Raw genomic sequence first — 13,968 nt, forward strand, 5'->3', positions numbered from 1 at the left:
TTTCAGTACTGAGCACTGCAAAAGACGGGGTCATGAATAGTCCTTTGTGTGGCCACCGCCCGCTCATAACGACCAACTGAGAGATCCATGTCCGGGGAAGCCAATGGCAGGCTCGACATTTCTTGCAGACAAAAAAGCTATTCTGAAAAACTCAGATAGAAGAATTGAAATCAGTATGTCCCAGGACCCTTGGCACACAACTCTATTTTTCGCCTAAATGCTTCTGCAAAACGCCAACGTCTTCTTTTGAAGGCCTGTGCACAAAAACGATCAGCGGACAGGTATGCCGACAACGAAACGCCGGCCAGGAAGCGCCGTGTTGAATTTCTGCGTTTCATCCACCTGTCTTTCGCAAATATACTTGAATGTAGAAGTAAATGATTCCTTTCAGTATTTCACTGTTAGGTGACATCACATGAAATGTAACATACATTCCAAGCAGCGTGGACAACATCGAGATCTATATATACGAAATGTATCAGCGTCTTCCCCACATGAAACAGACTCCAGATCTGGGTCTCTGTTAAACAAGAATCGTAATCTCTTGAGTTATCCATTAAAGACTTCAACATATATGATCACAGACAACTTTTTGTTTACAACTACAGCAATAAACATGATCGGAATCCTTCCATCTTAGTTGGAAGCGTAGCGTTACCGGGATAGCTTTGTTGTATTCCGACAGCTGGATTTTATTACTGCTACTCGCTACCCGCCCCACATCCCCTTCCCACACATTTCCGGAGCAAGGCTAACACCACTGGACACACGAAAGCTGTTATTCCTGCCCACATGGAATACACAGGTGTTTGTTATTGTGGCCTGAATTTTATCCACGCTTTCTGACCACAGTTCAGCTATGCTGGTGCGACACTAATACACAAGCTTAACAGGCGCTCGATTGTTATAGTGCACACGAAAATATCAAACACGAAATATTCTCGATAGCATGATCGCACATCAGCTCAGTTCAATTCTGAAGTTATCTCAAAGATAAATGTTCAGGTAGACGCTGACACAGGACACCTTTGAGACATTTGGTCGCACCCCACATTATTTGCGTGGTGCAAAGCCGTGCGCTGCTGAAGCAGTGCTGTTTTACTCGTACGCGCGCAGGCGCAAATGTGTAGCCTCCACGGCTACGCAGTCACCAAGTGTCTTCATTGTAACTACAGACGTTGGCGAATGGGCGTAGAAGCCGTTGCAACGCTTGTGGTTCTGGTGGTGGTGGCTGGAAGTGGTGCTCGAGAGCATCATCGTGCTGCTTGGAAGAGAACCCCCGCCGCCGTACGAGCTGCGCTTAGCCAGCGATCGGTTGCTGGAACGCATGGCCAGCAGCGGGCAACAGCCAAGCACGAGCTGCCGCAGGTCCACCTGCGAGGAGGATAGTGCACCAGGGGAACATTTTTTTCGCAGTTTTTTTTTGCAGCTCTTATTTGAACACGCTGATAGTGAAAGTCGAGTGTGGCTTGCGCAATGCGGGCGAACTGCACCTGGTGGTGTCTTAGCCGTAACCATGTGGATGGAATGTATTACAGTGCTGTCTGTTTGAAAACTACGATTCATGCAACTTGAAATTGACGCATCAGCGAAGGTAGTGTCATGGAGAAACCAGTGTAGGCGTAAATACGGGCGTTTTGGTGAACTCAGGCACCCGGTGTTAAATGAGGCTAAAAGACATTTTGTGCTCAGCTCACCTCGGATTTTCTCTTACTTTCTGTACACACGCCCGCACTGACAGTCGAATACTATCTCACTCGCGCAATGTGAAACAAATGGCTTTCTAGCTTTTTCGACAACTTATAGAGGACAGCATCTCAGAATGGTAGACTTATGCTCTATGCTTTTCATGTGCCCTTTCTTCTTCCTTATGAATTTTTGTACTGCAAACTATTAGGTACTGCTGCTATATAAAGCCTGGAAGCAAAGCGTCCGGAACGGGATGCAGCTGAATAGCTTACACTGCGAGTATCAGGGTGTACGCGCTCCGGATTAGATGACACATGACGACTCCTCGGACAAGAAACCTTCTCGATGGCTTTTCGCAAGTTTCGCCTTCGTACCAACGATGCGCTCCGGCCGAAGCCCCTCCCTCTTTCTAGCGAGAATCAATTTAGCCTCAATGTTACATTCAGGCTCCCTACCTCCACGTAAGGCCCCTAAAATTAGTAAGGTAGCGCCATTCTATGATCTCGCCGCCTTTTGCCTTCTCCCGCACTCCTTGCCCCCTCCATGTCTTGTTATTTTCTTTTTCTCCGGCCAGCGCCGCCCGTCCACCAACAGAAAAGTCACGGTGTAGCTCTGCCGTTATTTTGTTCTGCCTCCGCGGTCGGGTCGCCTCACCGGTTGGGACATTGGGCAACGGCGCTGGTATGGTGCCATGTTTGGTCGCGAAGCTTCAGTGCCGCCTTTATCGTACGCGCCAGCAAATGACAAAGAAAGCATTAGCTGCTCGTTCCGAGCAAATGTCGCATCGGTGTCGCTTTATGTTCCTTCGCGGTGCCGATGTGTTGTGCCTCAGACTGCGCGAACAGGGTCAGGGATGGCAAAAGACTTCGTTATTCCGTCCGTGAAACGCAACATGGAAAGGAGAAAAGTTTGGTTGCATAGATTCCGACAGGCATACTTCAAGCTGACGCGGCCGTCACTCTTTTTTGCGAGGTAAGTTTCGGAATGCTTGTTCTCGCTTTGCTAAATTCGGCGCAAGCTTGAGCGGGCACTTACGAAGAAATGCGTATTCGCTCCGCAATAGGGGTGTGCGAATATTCGAAAATTTCGGATATTGCTCGAATATTAACTATACTATATTGGTATTTGCTTCGAGAACTATGTATTAGAAATATTTCGAATAATCGAAAGGGTTCGAATAATCGGTTGTTAAAGAATATTTGGATTGATTAGTTTAAGGGGGAAGGAGCGGACGCGGCTTTTGAAAGCCGCATATTCGGTTTTTAAGTTTTCTATCCTCTGCTTTCAAAAAGTTTTTTCCGCCGAAAACCGTCGCAAAGTGGCATAAAAAATACTTTTGGAAGCCGCGGTGGCAAAGTGTCAGCGCGAAAGAGCGAAAAAACTGCAATTTTCGGAGCACTATATCTCCGCAACGGTACCACCGGGCGCGCCCATTTTGGTACCACTGGATCGGCCAAGCGATCCTCTTTCCGGTCCTGGACGTCTCTTTTATCTTCGTTCATTAACAATCGCACGAACAGCAGATAAAGAAAGACGCACAAACGAAGCCAGAAATAGACGCTGAAGCGCGGTCGCCTTCACTGTAAACGCAAACTAGCCGGAAATGGAGTTTTAATCAAGTAATGTGCCCTGAAAAGTACTTATAGCAAAAAATGTACTCCCTAGGCATGGTCTAAAAAAGTGGACGAACCTCCATGGTAGTACCGTTGCCCATCTGTGTAGCAAAAGGGAGGATTTAGAACGACTTAACACCATTTGTGAGATAGCGTTCGGTTCGTTGTATACAACCACGTCCACAATAAACTCCCCATCTGGGGTAATCATCTCAAGCGGGCGGTCGCCATGTTAGTCTTGTGTTGTTTCCGTGTGTCAGCACTTCAACCGTGGACTAATGCTAATTTGAACGAGAAAGCAGGACGCGACGGTTGCCTGCAGCTACAAAACCGATACCGTACGTATACCCGTATAGATGCTTTAGCCAGCGCGATCACAAGCAGACAGAGCGGCCGTGTTGTTTCAATCTGTTTATTTTGGCGGTAGGTGTTGTCAAACTCTGCTGCTAACAAAGAGACAATTCTCGTCGTTGCAAACAATTGCAATGTTCATCTGCTTCGCTTGCTTGCGCATATATAGACAATTTAAATTCTCGTGCCAGCGCGCCAACGCACCCGACTGCAGCGACTCAACTTGCCCTGGCGGCACGACTTGCTGCCCGGATGTAAACAACCTCCGTGCTATCAATGCAGCGCGGCCGGTGACTTTGTGCAGCCGGAGCTTCAAGCGCCTCGCCTTGGGCCATCATTTTTTCTTATTTGAGAAGGACTAGTAGTGCCATTTGGTGGAAAGATTTTTATGTGCCCCTGTCACACGACGAACGGCCGCTAACAACATTTGGATACGGCGACAGCTGTGGACAGCTCGCTGGTAAGTGGTCTGTCATCAGTCGATGCGTTTGTCAAACGTTTGGATAGGGTTAACTGCGAAGTACCCGTGCCGCACACAGCACGTACACGCACGGGCAAAGAAAAAGCGCAGACTCGTTTTATTGTACTTGTTTGTGGCTTTTGGGGTATGCATTCGCATTCTTTTGTAGGCCAGTTTGTAACAGGGCATTCGAGATGAAATCGTTTGTCGCGCGCGGCGTCGTTTCAAAGCAACGTGACGGTTACTCAGGTAGCCGAATCGCCTCCGACAGCGGTGCATCGTCGGGCCCGGTCGGTGAATATTGTGGGACTCTGTCTCTCATATGCATCGAACTGCTCGTGTTCTTGTTAGTTAACTGCTCTACTTTGTAATATCTATTTGTTAACGCTCCTGATGGCTTGCCTGTCCATTATAAGTCTTTGTGTTGTTTTCGTTCAAGGCTCTGACTCATTCTTAGCGCTCTGGTCGGCGAAAGCCGCAGATCAGACGGCCGCCCCCTTCGAAAACTGTGCCCTGTAGATTCGGTGGGGTTGTTAGCTCGCTTGAGTCGACTCTTCACTTCTAACAGCGTACCCTATTAAGGAAACGGTGATATGCGTAAAAGATGCTATGAGCCTATCGAACGATTAAATGCATATAGTGTGGACCACGAAGGCGACGTGGTTCGAAACCGAAATGTTTTTATTCCCTTTCGGATGATAATGAGGGGTCTGTATAAAATCGGGGCCGGTCAGTCGCCAGCTAAGGCCACGTAATTAATATGGAAGAGAACCGAGTTTGCCGTAGCATGACACAAGTCTGTCGGGCATAAAAAAGGATATAATTTTTATAGAAGAACAATGCACACACTCTTCTTTTGTTGGTAATAACTTTGTTATAATCAATAGTAAGACCATACACAAAAATTACTCGATTCATCTGACACTTGATTTTGACACGGAGCTTGCAGCTCCAAAAGTGCACTGTGATTTTGCGTGACGGAAACTTCTACAATCACGGTAAATTAACTAAGGCACGTGTGTGTGGCATGCAGCGTTGGTAAGTTTGCGAGAATAGCGTTTCCATTTCAGCTGTTTTTTTTGTTGCCGTGCTATCACAAGTAATTTGGTGCCATGAACGAGGTTTACGTTAGCTAACAAGGCTGTAGTAACGGTTGCGGCTACAAATGACCTTATGCACCAATCATGCTTGTCAGCTCGGTGACACAGAATATTAAGGTGTCAGAATACGGATGACTGAGTCGCCTAGTTTATTACTACTGTAAAAAAAGAAAGTGTTTTCTGACCCAGTGAAGGACTTTTCTGTATGACAAGCTGTGTTATGACAGATGACCATTCTTGATGAGACAAGCCGTAACAAATTAGCTTTGGATGTAACACCAGGAGGGAAATAGGTGGATGTATCTGCAAGTATAACTGAAACAGTGGGTGCCTGTCCGGCATGAATTCATTATTTGCTGACACGATTTTCTTCTGCAGATCCTGATACATAATCGAGTTGAATGACTTCATAGATCTTAAGGCAAGATGGGCTGTGCTGTACAAGGCAAGGCTGCATTCGGAAACCAAGTTGGCCCCTCCAGCAGAAGTGAGTATTGCCACGGCTTGCAACAGCCGTCCAGCTCGCAAAAGCTGCACTTTTTCTATGAAAGTGAGCCACCATGGTAGAGGAGAGGCGGTGTAAGGGTTTGCATCTTTAACTGTGTGCCCACTCACTTAATAGGTGCAAGCTGGCATCTTAAAGCAAGAAACAGCAGTTAACAAAATCATGCAATACCAAAGTGTTTTTCAGTCAAAAACAAAACACCATTCCATGGGGAGTAGCTTCAAAGAGCAAACGGAGCGCTTGATCGCTGCTGGGTATCCGGCAGCTATTCTTTTGTCGGTAGCTGAGAGTAACCTCAAGAATTTAGAACAGGGGAAGGGCAGGTCACAGGAGGGAGAAAGGAAAAAAGTAGCAGTAATTCCATATCTGCACAATATGTCTCACCGTCTCAAAAAGATTGCAAATCGGATGAACGTAAAGGTTGTTTTTTCTGCACCTAACAAATTGAACAAAATTTGCAAGTTGACTAACCCCTTCCGTAAAGCACTGGTTGGGTGTGTAAAAGGACATAGGAAACCATGTGTTAAGTGCGCAGTCGGTGTGGTGTATGATGTTCCCCTTTCGTGTGGAAAGCGTTATATAGGCCAAACCGGCCGATGTCTTAACGACCGGTTAGGCGAGCACAGACGGAAGGTCAGCAAATACAGGGATGGCCATTTGTCTGTTCACTGCCACGACTGCGGCTGCATGCCACGGTTTGAGCAATGTGTGATATGGTCGAAACACAAGGAACAAAAAGTAAGAGAAATAGTAGAGGCAGATTTGATTATTTAAGCGGGGTTGTCCTGTGTGAGTGTGCCGTCACTGAATTTGTCAGATAAGGAGGCAACGTTTCTGCGCATGGCTGCAACACGTCAGCATTGGCGGTGACGTGGGAACTGATTGCGGGTAGGCTGGGGATTCATATATGTACGTTTGTGTGAAATAAAATTAGTTGGAAGTTAGCGCTGTGTTGTATGTTCTCTCTATGTCCTCGTCCTTTTTGCGCTATGAATTCATCAAGATCGCCACACCAACTTGCCCAAGAATCCGTACTAGTGCTCTTGAAAAATTGAGTTTTTCGACATTTTTCCTAAGCTGAAAGCCGCATCCCCATTAATTATTCGATATTCGATTCGATATTCGAAGGTGGATATTCGTATTCGATTCGTATTCGAAAAATTTGATATTCGCACACCGCTACTCCGCAACCTTGGTCCACCCTTTGTTCGAAGTAGGCCTTGCGCACAGCGGCGAGTTCGTCACGTCGTAAGATTTGCTTTGGATAAGAGGCCGTGTATTTGTCATGTGCACGCCTGCCTCCCAGCATAATGATCAGCGGCGTAGCATGTTCAGTCGGTTGTCGTAAGGTGTTCGTGACGCAAGAATTGTTCGCCTGAATTCACGCTTGTTTTGGGTCAACGGCAGCTTGCGTCTGACCATGCATAGCGCGTGCGTTCCGAGTGCGGGTAATGTCTTTGTAACGTGAAGTACTTTGTGAAATGTCTCTGTGACCCGGGTAGTACTATAAGCCCGTTGTTGGGACATTGCAGTGATTTGCTGCTTAATATGTGCGTAGTCGGTGCGGTGCAAATTGCGGTTGTAGAGAGAAAATAATTGAGGCTAGGTAAAACAATCTAGGACTAGCTAATCTAGTGACCGCACCGCGTTGTTGACGTACGTTTGATTCGCAATTTCCGTTATCGCTTTCTTAAATTCGCGCACGTTTGAATGGGCACTTGAAATGCATATTCGCACCGCAACGGCTGTACGCCCTTTCTTTCGTGTATGCACAGTACACAGAGAACCGTTAATTACATCTTAACGTTTGCTTTACACGTGAGGTCGTGCATTTAGTGCGCGCGCTTACTTTAACTTAATAGTCAACGGAACATAGTAGCCCTTCATTTTGTTGTGAACGAAAACACACTGGCCAATTAATTATCCTCAGCAGACCCATTTTTGCCAGCAAAGTGCTTTTTAAATGCATTTAGTGTAAGCGACACGAGCGTGGACGCGAAACTCAGCAGATGCGCGAACAAGATATTCCTGAGTTCGTTACCCATATCAAGAAAAACCATTTCAATATCTCAAATGGCCTGCGATAAGAAAATAAATATCTAAAAAATTATTTTACCGCTTTTCACACTCCCCGCAGCGTAATTATTAAAAATCTCAGCAATAGTTAGCTTCTACACCATAATCACAATGTGCTGATGAAATCTGAATCCGCACCAACCAGCAGTTTGGCTAGGCGTTGATATCACCTAGCAGGCCTTTTAGGCTCGTAAGGCGCTTCATTTAAAAAAAAAATTGTTTTTACCCGAAGGAAGAAGCCACCACATACCTCTGCCTTCAAACAAACACCTACCCGCACGGCACCCTCCTCCACGCCATGCACCCCTCCTCCTACTCCGCCGCCTGCAAGTACTGTCCCCAACCCTGCACACTCTACCATATGATTTGGGCGTTCTCCCACACACCATCCCTCTCCCCTATTTCTTCCCCCAACAATGAGCAGTGGGAAGGCATGCTAGGCAGCCCGGACCCCGGCGATCAGCTTCGGGTGGTTGAAAGGGCCCGCCTTACAGCGACCGCTCAGGGACTTCTGGACTGAGAAGACCCCCCATTGCCACTACTACAAAAACTAATATAGAAATAAAGTTTATTCCTCTTCCATCTCCTCCTCCTTGCCATTTTACTGGTGAAGCACGGCGAAATCCTTAAAATTGGTTTTGTGCATTTGTTTAAGTAACATTTATTACCAAAATCCAATTTGATAAATGAACCAGTGAAATATTTACTGGAGGATATTTCAGAACACGCATTTTTTTCAGAAATGCTGAATCGCCCTTATAGTGTTGGTTAGGGCGAAACCCTAAAACTACTTTTTAGATATTCTTAATTGTTATGCATATCAGCAAGAAGCTCTTCAATACGTGAACGGGTGAGCGAGGCAACCACGAATTTACGAAGCACTATTTTCCCCTTTTACTCGGGTTGCAGTGCAACTGCGAAAAATCCCGCCTTCGTAAGCCCCTAAGCCATGATACAAATGTACTCCCGACATTTTGATTCTGTGGGTCCAGCAGTTATGGCTGGGCGTTAATGAGTAAGTGAGTCAGTCAGTTAGTCGGGCACTTCTCTTTATAGGTATGCATTGTTACAATCGACATTTCTGCAGTGCATGCTCTAACAAGCAAGTCTGGTGCCATATTTATGATAATTGATGCATGTAATGGAATAAAGATATGCACGCTATTAACTCGATAACATTAGTGTCAGGTAGTAATAGAGCAGGGCGCTTCGAGCGCCGACATACGTTCAGAGGCGGGTGATCGTTAGAGCTCATAGAGAAAGGTTCAAAACCAGTAAAGCAGCTTTGCCAGAATTCAGCAAACCTTACAGAGATGCCGACAGGGGATGAGTTTGGGAAGCAAGTTACACAAAAAGTGAATGAGCCCTCCGATGCTTAGGCCGGAGAAAGTACCATACACTCGAAAGAGGCCGGTGTGGTTAACGCGTGCGAGGGCTCGAAATGCGACGTCCAGTGCAGAGGACTGCCCCGAGCAGAGACCGTGCAGTTCGCATAGACTGCACGCAGCCACATTTTCGGCTGAAACAAGGGCGGCGATCTACAGAACTAACAAAGAGAAGCATAGAGCAACGCCGCACGTGCGGAAGAGAGACGGTTAGGGCCGCAATGCATAAGGTGCCGTTTCTCGAATGAGGAAGGTGTTCGGCGAGGCGAGCCGATACTCGTTCAGAAAGTTTTGAATGCACGTGAGGGGGCAAATTTTTCTACTACGGCCGGTGCGGAAGGACTCCAAGGAGCAGCCCTCTCTAAGCGTAAATTACGAATTGAAATCTTCTCAGGCTCTTAATTGTGGCGCCGTGTCTTTTCTCATTTTTCGCAGTCAGAAGTGGCATTCGGAAACTCATGCATTCTACATAATAAACAGCTCTTGGCACCAACGCCAAGGCACTGTCTCGACTTGTAGCTCCAGCATCATAGGAGCTCTAAACGGAGCTGGGTTAGGCGTGTGCGGGGGTCGCGAGGCACTGATTACGCCAGGCTGTTGTGTTGTCACATTGGCCAGGGTTTCGGTGCAGGTGTGAGTGAGTGAGTGAGTGAGTGAGTGAGTGAGTGAGTGAGTGAGTGAGTGAGTGAGTGAGTGAGTGAGTGAGTGAGTGAGTGAGTGAGTGAGTGAGTGAGTGAGTGTGAGTGAGTGAGTGAGTGAGTGAGTGAGTGAGTGAGTGAGTGAGTGAGTGAGTGAGTGAGTGAGTGAGTGAGTACGTGACTGAGTGAGTGAGTGAGTGAGTGAGTGAGTTAGTGAGTGAGTGAGTGAGTGAGTACGCGACTGAGTGAGTGAGTGAGTGAGTGAGTGAGTGAGTGAGTGTGTGAGTGAGTGAGGTTTGTTCTAAGATGCTTCGCTTTCCAGTGGCGGTGGGGGTGTGGGTTGGTGGAGGTCGGTGGACTGTTGCTACCTCTCGTCGCAAGTTTGCGCCGGGTGACAGACTAAATGGCGCCCTGTCGCTCAAGTGCAAGCCAAGGGGAGTAGCGCACAAAGGGGATAATCACCGCCGCCAGCTGCGACAGACAACCGCCTCCTATCGAGAAGAAGCGACTCCACACGTCACGCTGACGATTCGGGGTCCGACAACGTATGTCAGAAGCAGCGGCACTTGTGCCGGCCGTGTTATGGAGAAGCCGGGCATTAGCGACTCACGGCATCGTAATAGGAAAAGGAGGCATGGCCTTTCACACTGACGGTTGCTTAGCTCCCTACGCAATGGTCGAGACGAAAAGAATGAAACACCGCACAAAGACAGTCTGGAGAAAATTGTCGAGCGAGCACATGCCGGCCAGTTGTAAGCTAACTCAGGGCGCTGGCGCGTTCCGAGACGACGAAGTCCCTATTGTTTATAAATGTACATATAGTTTCTCGTCCTGGTTCAGTCGCTCGCTACTGCTGCTGGAAAGAGAAAACCGAGAGGAGAACGATCTGAACTCAAATAAAAATAATGGCACCAGGCGCGAGCTTCTTACATCTGAACATCATTTACGCCAAAAAAAGCATGGAGATATTGGATGCAAAAAATAGGAACATATAAGCGCACCGTTGTTTTTAATTATAAATACATATTTGTATTTGAATATATAAATTCGCAGGACCTAGTTTTAAAACAGTTGTCGCGAGGCTTCGAAACTGCACAAGCGAAATGAAAATTTTGAAAATTCCGGTTGAGACGCGTAGAAAACCCTTGTAGCGGCGGCCCACTCTCAATGCTTATCTCCGCAATGAATATGAAGTGGCGGTCATACGTCATACAGGTGGAGTTGCTGGCGCCTCTTCCTTCAGTTGCCTTTCCCTAGGGCACAGCTTTTCAATATCTGCGCCTGATTATTTCGAAGTTTTGGTAACCTATGGCTGCTTCAGTCTGCCGGGTAAACTTCCCAGATCAAGGGATTTGATTGCATTGGTGAAACTTCATTGGTGCCTGCGAATAAAGTCCTATTGCTAGATCTTCATGATTTGGCCGGAGTCCTCACCGCAGGTCAAGGGAACAACGCTTTTTTAAGCGTTTCCTTCTTTTGCTTGCTGAACTAAAATTATGTTCTCCCCTGTACTGACGGGTGTTCTCTATCTGCCTATATGGCCTCTGTCACATGGTCTCAGGGTTGCGAGACGTAAGTCCACTCGTAAGCAGATAAACTTATTAGTCACATTACACGCGTACTCCCTTACCAAGTTATGACAATTGAACACTTACCGCTCTTATCTTTACGACTGCTGAGAAACCTTCGGAGAGATCTCATATTGTTTACTCATAGCACATGTGGCGACTACTGCTGGTGCACCGCGTCATCAGCTTCAGACAATAACTGGCGCGACCCAAGTGAAGTCGGCATGACCGATCAAATCACGATGATTGTAATGTAGCGAAGGAAGCGGTTGAGGCTTTTACAAGACAATTGCCAGCTAGCCATTGTGTTTGGACGTAATATTTCACCTTGGTGTTCACTACCGCGTGACATTATTATTATCCTGCTTCAGAACGATTTCTGTAACCTTTATCATACTCCTCTGAATTTTTATATGTGAAAGAGTTCATAAAAGTGCGGGCTGCGCTCCTGACCCCTGACCGCCTCAATGAGAAAAATCTCATAAGCCACGTGTAGCCTTTGTTGGTGCGTGCGATGTGATGTCATCGTCAAAACGGCCTGTGCGGTTTCATCGATTTCACATAACGGGTGCTCTCCAGTCGCGCTATAAGTACCTGTTCGTGCACATCAGCGTCTGCTGCATAAGAAAAGAGTGCCTCCCAGATGGCATAAACCTACCCTGAAGTTGTCGCTCATGAAGCAGTAGATGATAGGGTTTACGAAGCTGTTGGCCATAGAGAACCAGTGGCAGGAGAAGAATGCGGCGATGTACATGTACTCCTGCTCGGCTGTATCTGGAAGCATGGCCTCGCGGTCAAAGTAGAGGATGAGGTTCATCATGTGAATGGGCAGCCAGCATACCGCGAACATAAGTACCACTGTCGCCAGCATCTTCACGACCTGGATTGAAACAGAAAAAAAATGAGAGCAACAAAATGACAGAATTCGATAGATAGGAAGATTTTAAGACAATGGGTATGCAAAAATTATTTCTTCCTAATAAACATTCACACGGCAACCATTTACGGGAAGTAAATAAATCATTTCATTTGCAAGGAATGACGTTCTTTCATACTACACTGGAGCTTTTATTGGTGCGTTAGACAAAATCCTGTCCGCGAGACACCCGATCCTACGATGTCCCGGAGTGCGTAATGGCGAATACTCATTCACGGGAAAGAGCCATTATGCATAATGGCAGCCCCTCCCCCTCTGACATCAACCATCATAAGTGGAAGAACAAGGTGTCTGTGGTCGCCCTTCGTCTGAGGCATCACCCCGCAAGAAGTCGATGGCACGATACCACAGTAAGCACGAGAGCAGACGCTCGCCGCTGATCGTGACAACAGAGACGCTCTATATTTCCACACGGCAACAAAATCATTACAGTGCCGTTACGGGGCAATTCCTTGGGTAGGGGGTCTCTGCTGGTGACTGCTTGCGGTTCCGCGACGAATTCATACCGTTGCCGGATGAGTGTGGTCCTGTGTTAAACACAGCGTTTCTGGGAGCCGATACAGGCACATTTCGCGTGTGTGTTGCGAGCTTGTATTCACTGCGTAAGCGAACGGCGCCATTCTCATCAATGCCGAATAGTCACACGCATATTTTGAAACTTGTAATTAGGTTTGGTTCCAGTGCCCAAATAATCTAAAAAAATCTTTACCATCCGTTCCCAAACAAAGTTGAGAGAAGCAAGAAAGCTTAGTCCAATCCAATGAACGTGCGGTCAATTGATCGTCAAGCCTTCAAAGACCGAAGTCGCGAACGAAGGACGAACCAATGCGACGATTCTCGGCTCCCTAAGTGAGCGCATCTACGAACGATCTAAATGTATACCGATACGTGGCTTAAGATATAAAGGTATACTACTGTATTCCTTCTTCATGATCAATGCGACTATTGTATTTAGAACCGTTCCATTTCCGCGATTTTCGAGTAACCGTCTTGACACAATAGAAGCCCCGTTTCCCGCACGCTCCCGTGGGCTCAGAGATCGTATCACAGCTTTTCGGTAAATGGTGGCATAATTGCCGTAAAAAAATCCAAGCCATGTTGTAGCCAGAACACCCCAGATTTGGGGGCCTAGCACGACCGGTGCTATACGCCCACCATACATACCGCTTATAGACCTCAGCCATGATGCCAAAAGGGATCAAACAGAATTAAAGAAATAAAGCGCGAGAACGAAATAGCAACAACGAAGAGAAATTGTACTTCCTCGACATTTTGTTATCGTCTACAAAATGTTTTCCTTTCTATTCTTTTTTATAAAAAATTGTGGATAGTCTTGTAGTATAAGAGGGCAACAGCAACGGTTAAAGATACAACGGGGATCGAAGCCAGTCGAAGCACGTTGTCCGAAAGCGAAGTATTCAAGGCGAGCCGAGATGTTGTAAACTGCGCAGTATACAAAACGAAGCTTCTTCCTCGAATCGCAATAAAATACTGTGGCCGTATCCTTAGGTGTCTTTTTTTTGGAGGGGGGGGGGGAATCGCAATCTCGGTGCGCTTAGTGTGATTGCATTGGTCTTCTGCATACACTGTACCCTGTCAAAAAAAAAAAAGAAACAGCACCGGTATAGGCCTACGTGGCCAATAGT

At 46.9% G+C, this 13,968-nt stretch overlaps 1 protein-coding gene across 1 annotated transcript in view; it reads right to left on the minus strand.

Annotated features, from left to right (window-relative positions):
• Positions 1 to 1,098: 1,098 nt before the first annotated feature.
• LOC144167622 (RYamide receptor-like) overlaps positions 1,099 to 13,968 on the minus strand; it is a 503,725-nt gene continuing 490,855 nt past the window's right edge. The window contains exons 4-5 of the mRNA XM_077696822.1: positions 12,044 to 12,265; positions 1,099 to 1,374 (exon numbers count right to left, since the gene is read on the minus strand). Of these exons, the coding sequence (XP_077552948.1) occupies positions 1,099 to 1,374; positions 12,044 to 12,265 (498 nt within the window). The remainder of the gene's footprint in view (positions 1,375 to 12,043; positions 12,266 to 13,968) is intronic.

This window comes from Haemaphysalis longicornis, unplaced genomic scaffold (genome assembly GCF_048455015.1).
Source record: "Haemaphysalis longicornis isolate Haplotype H1 unplaced genomic scaffold, Haemaphysalis longicornis Haplotype H1 scaffold_1, whole genome shotgun sequence".
In the NCBI taxonomy this organism is placed as follows: Eukaryota; Metazoa; Arthropoda; class Arachnida; order Ixodida; family Ixodidae; genus Haemaphysalis; species Haemaphysalis longicornis.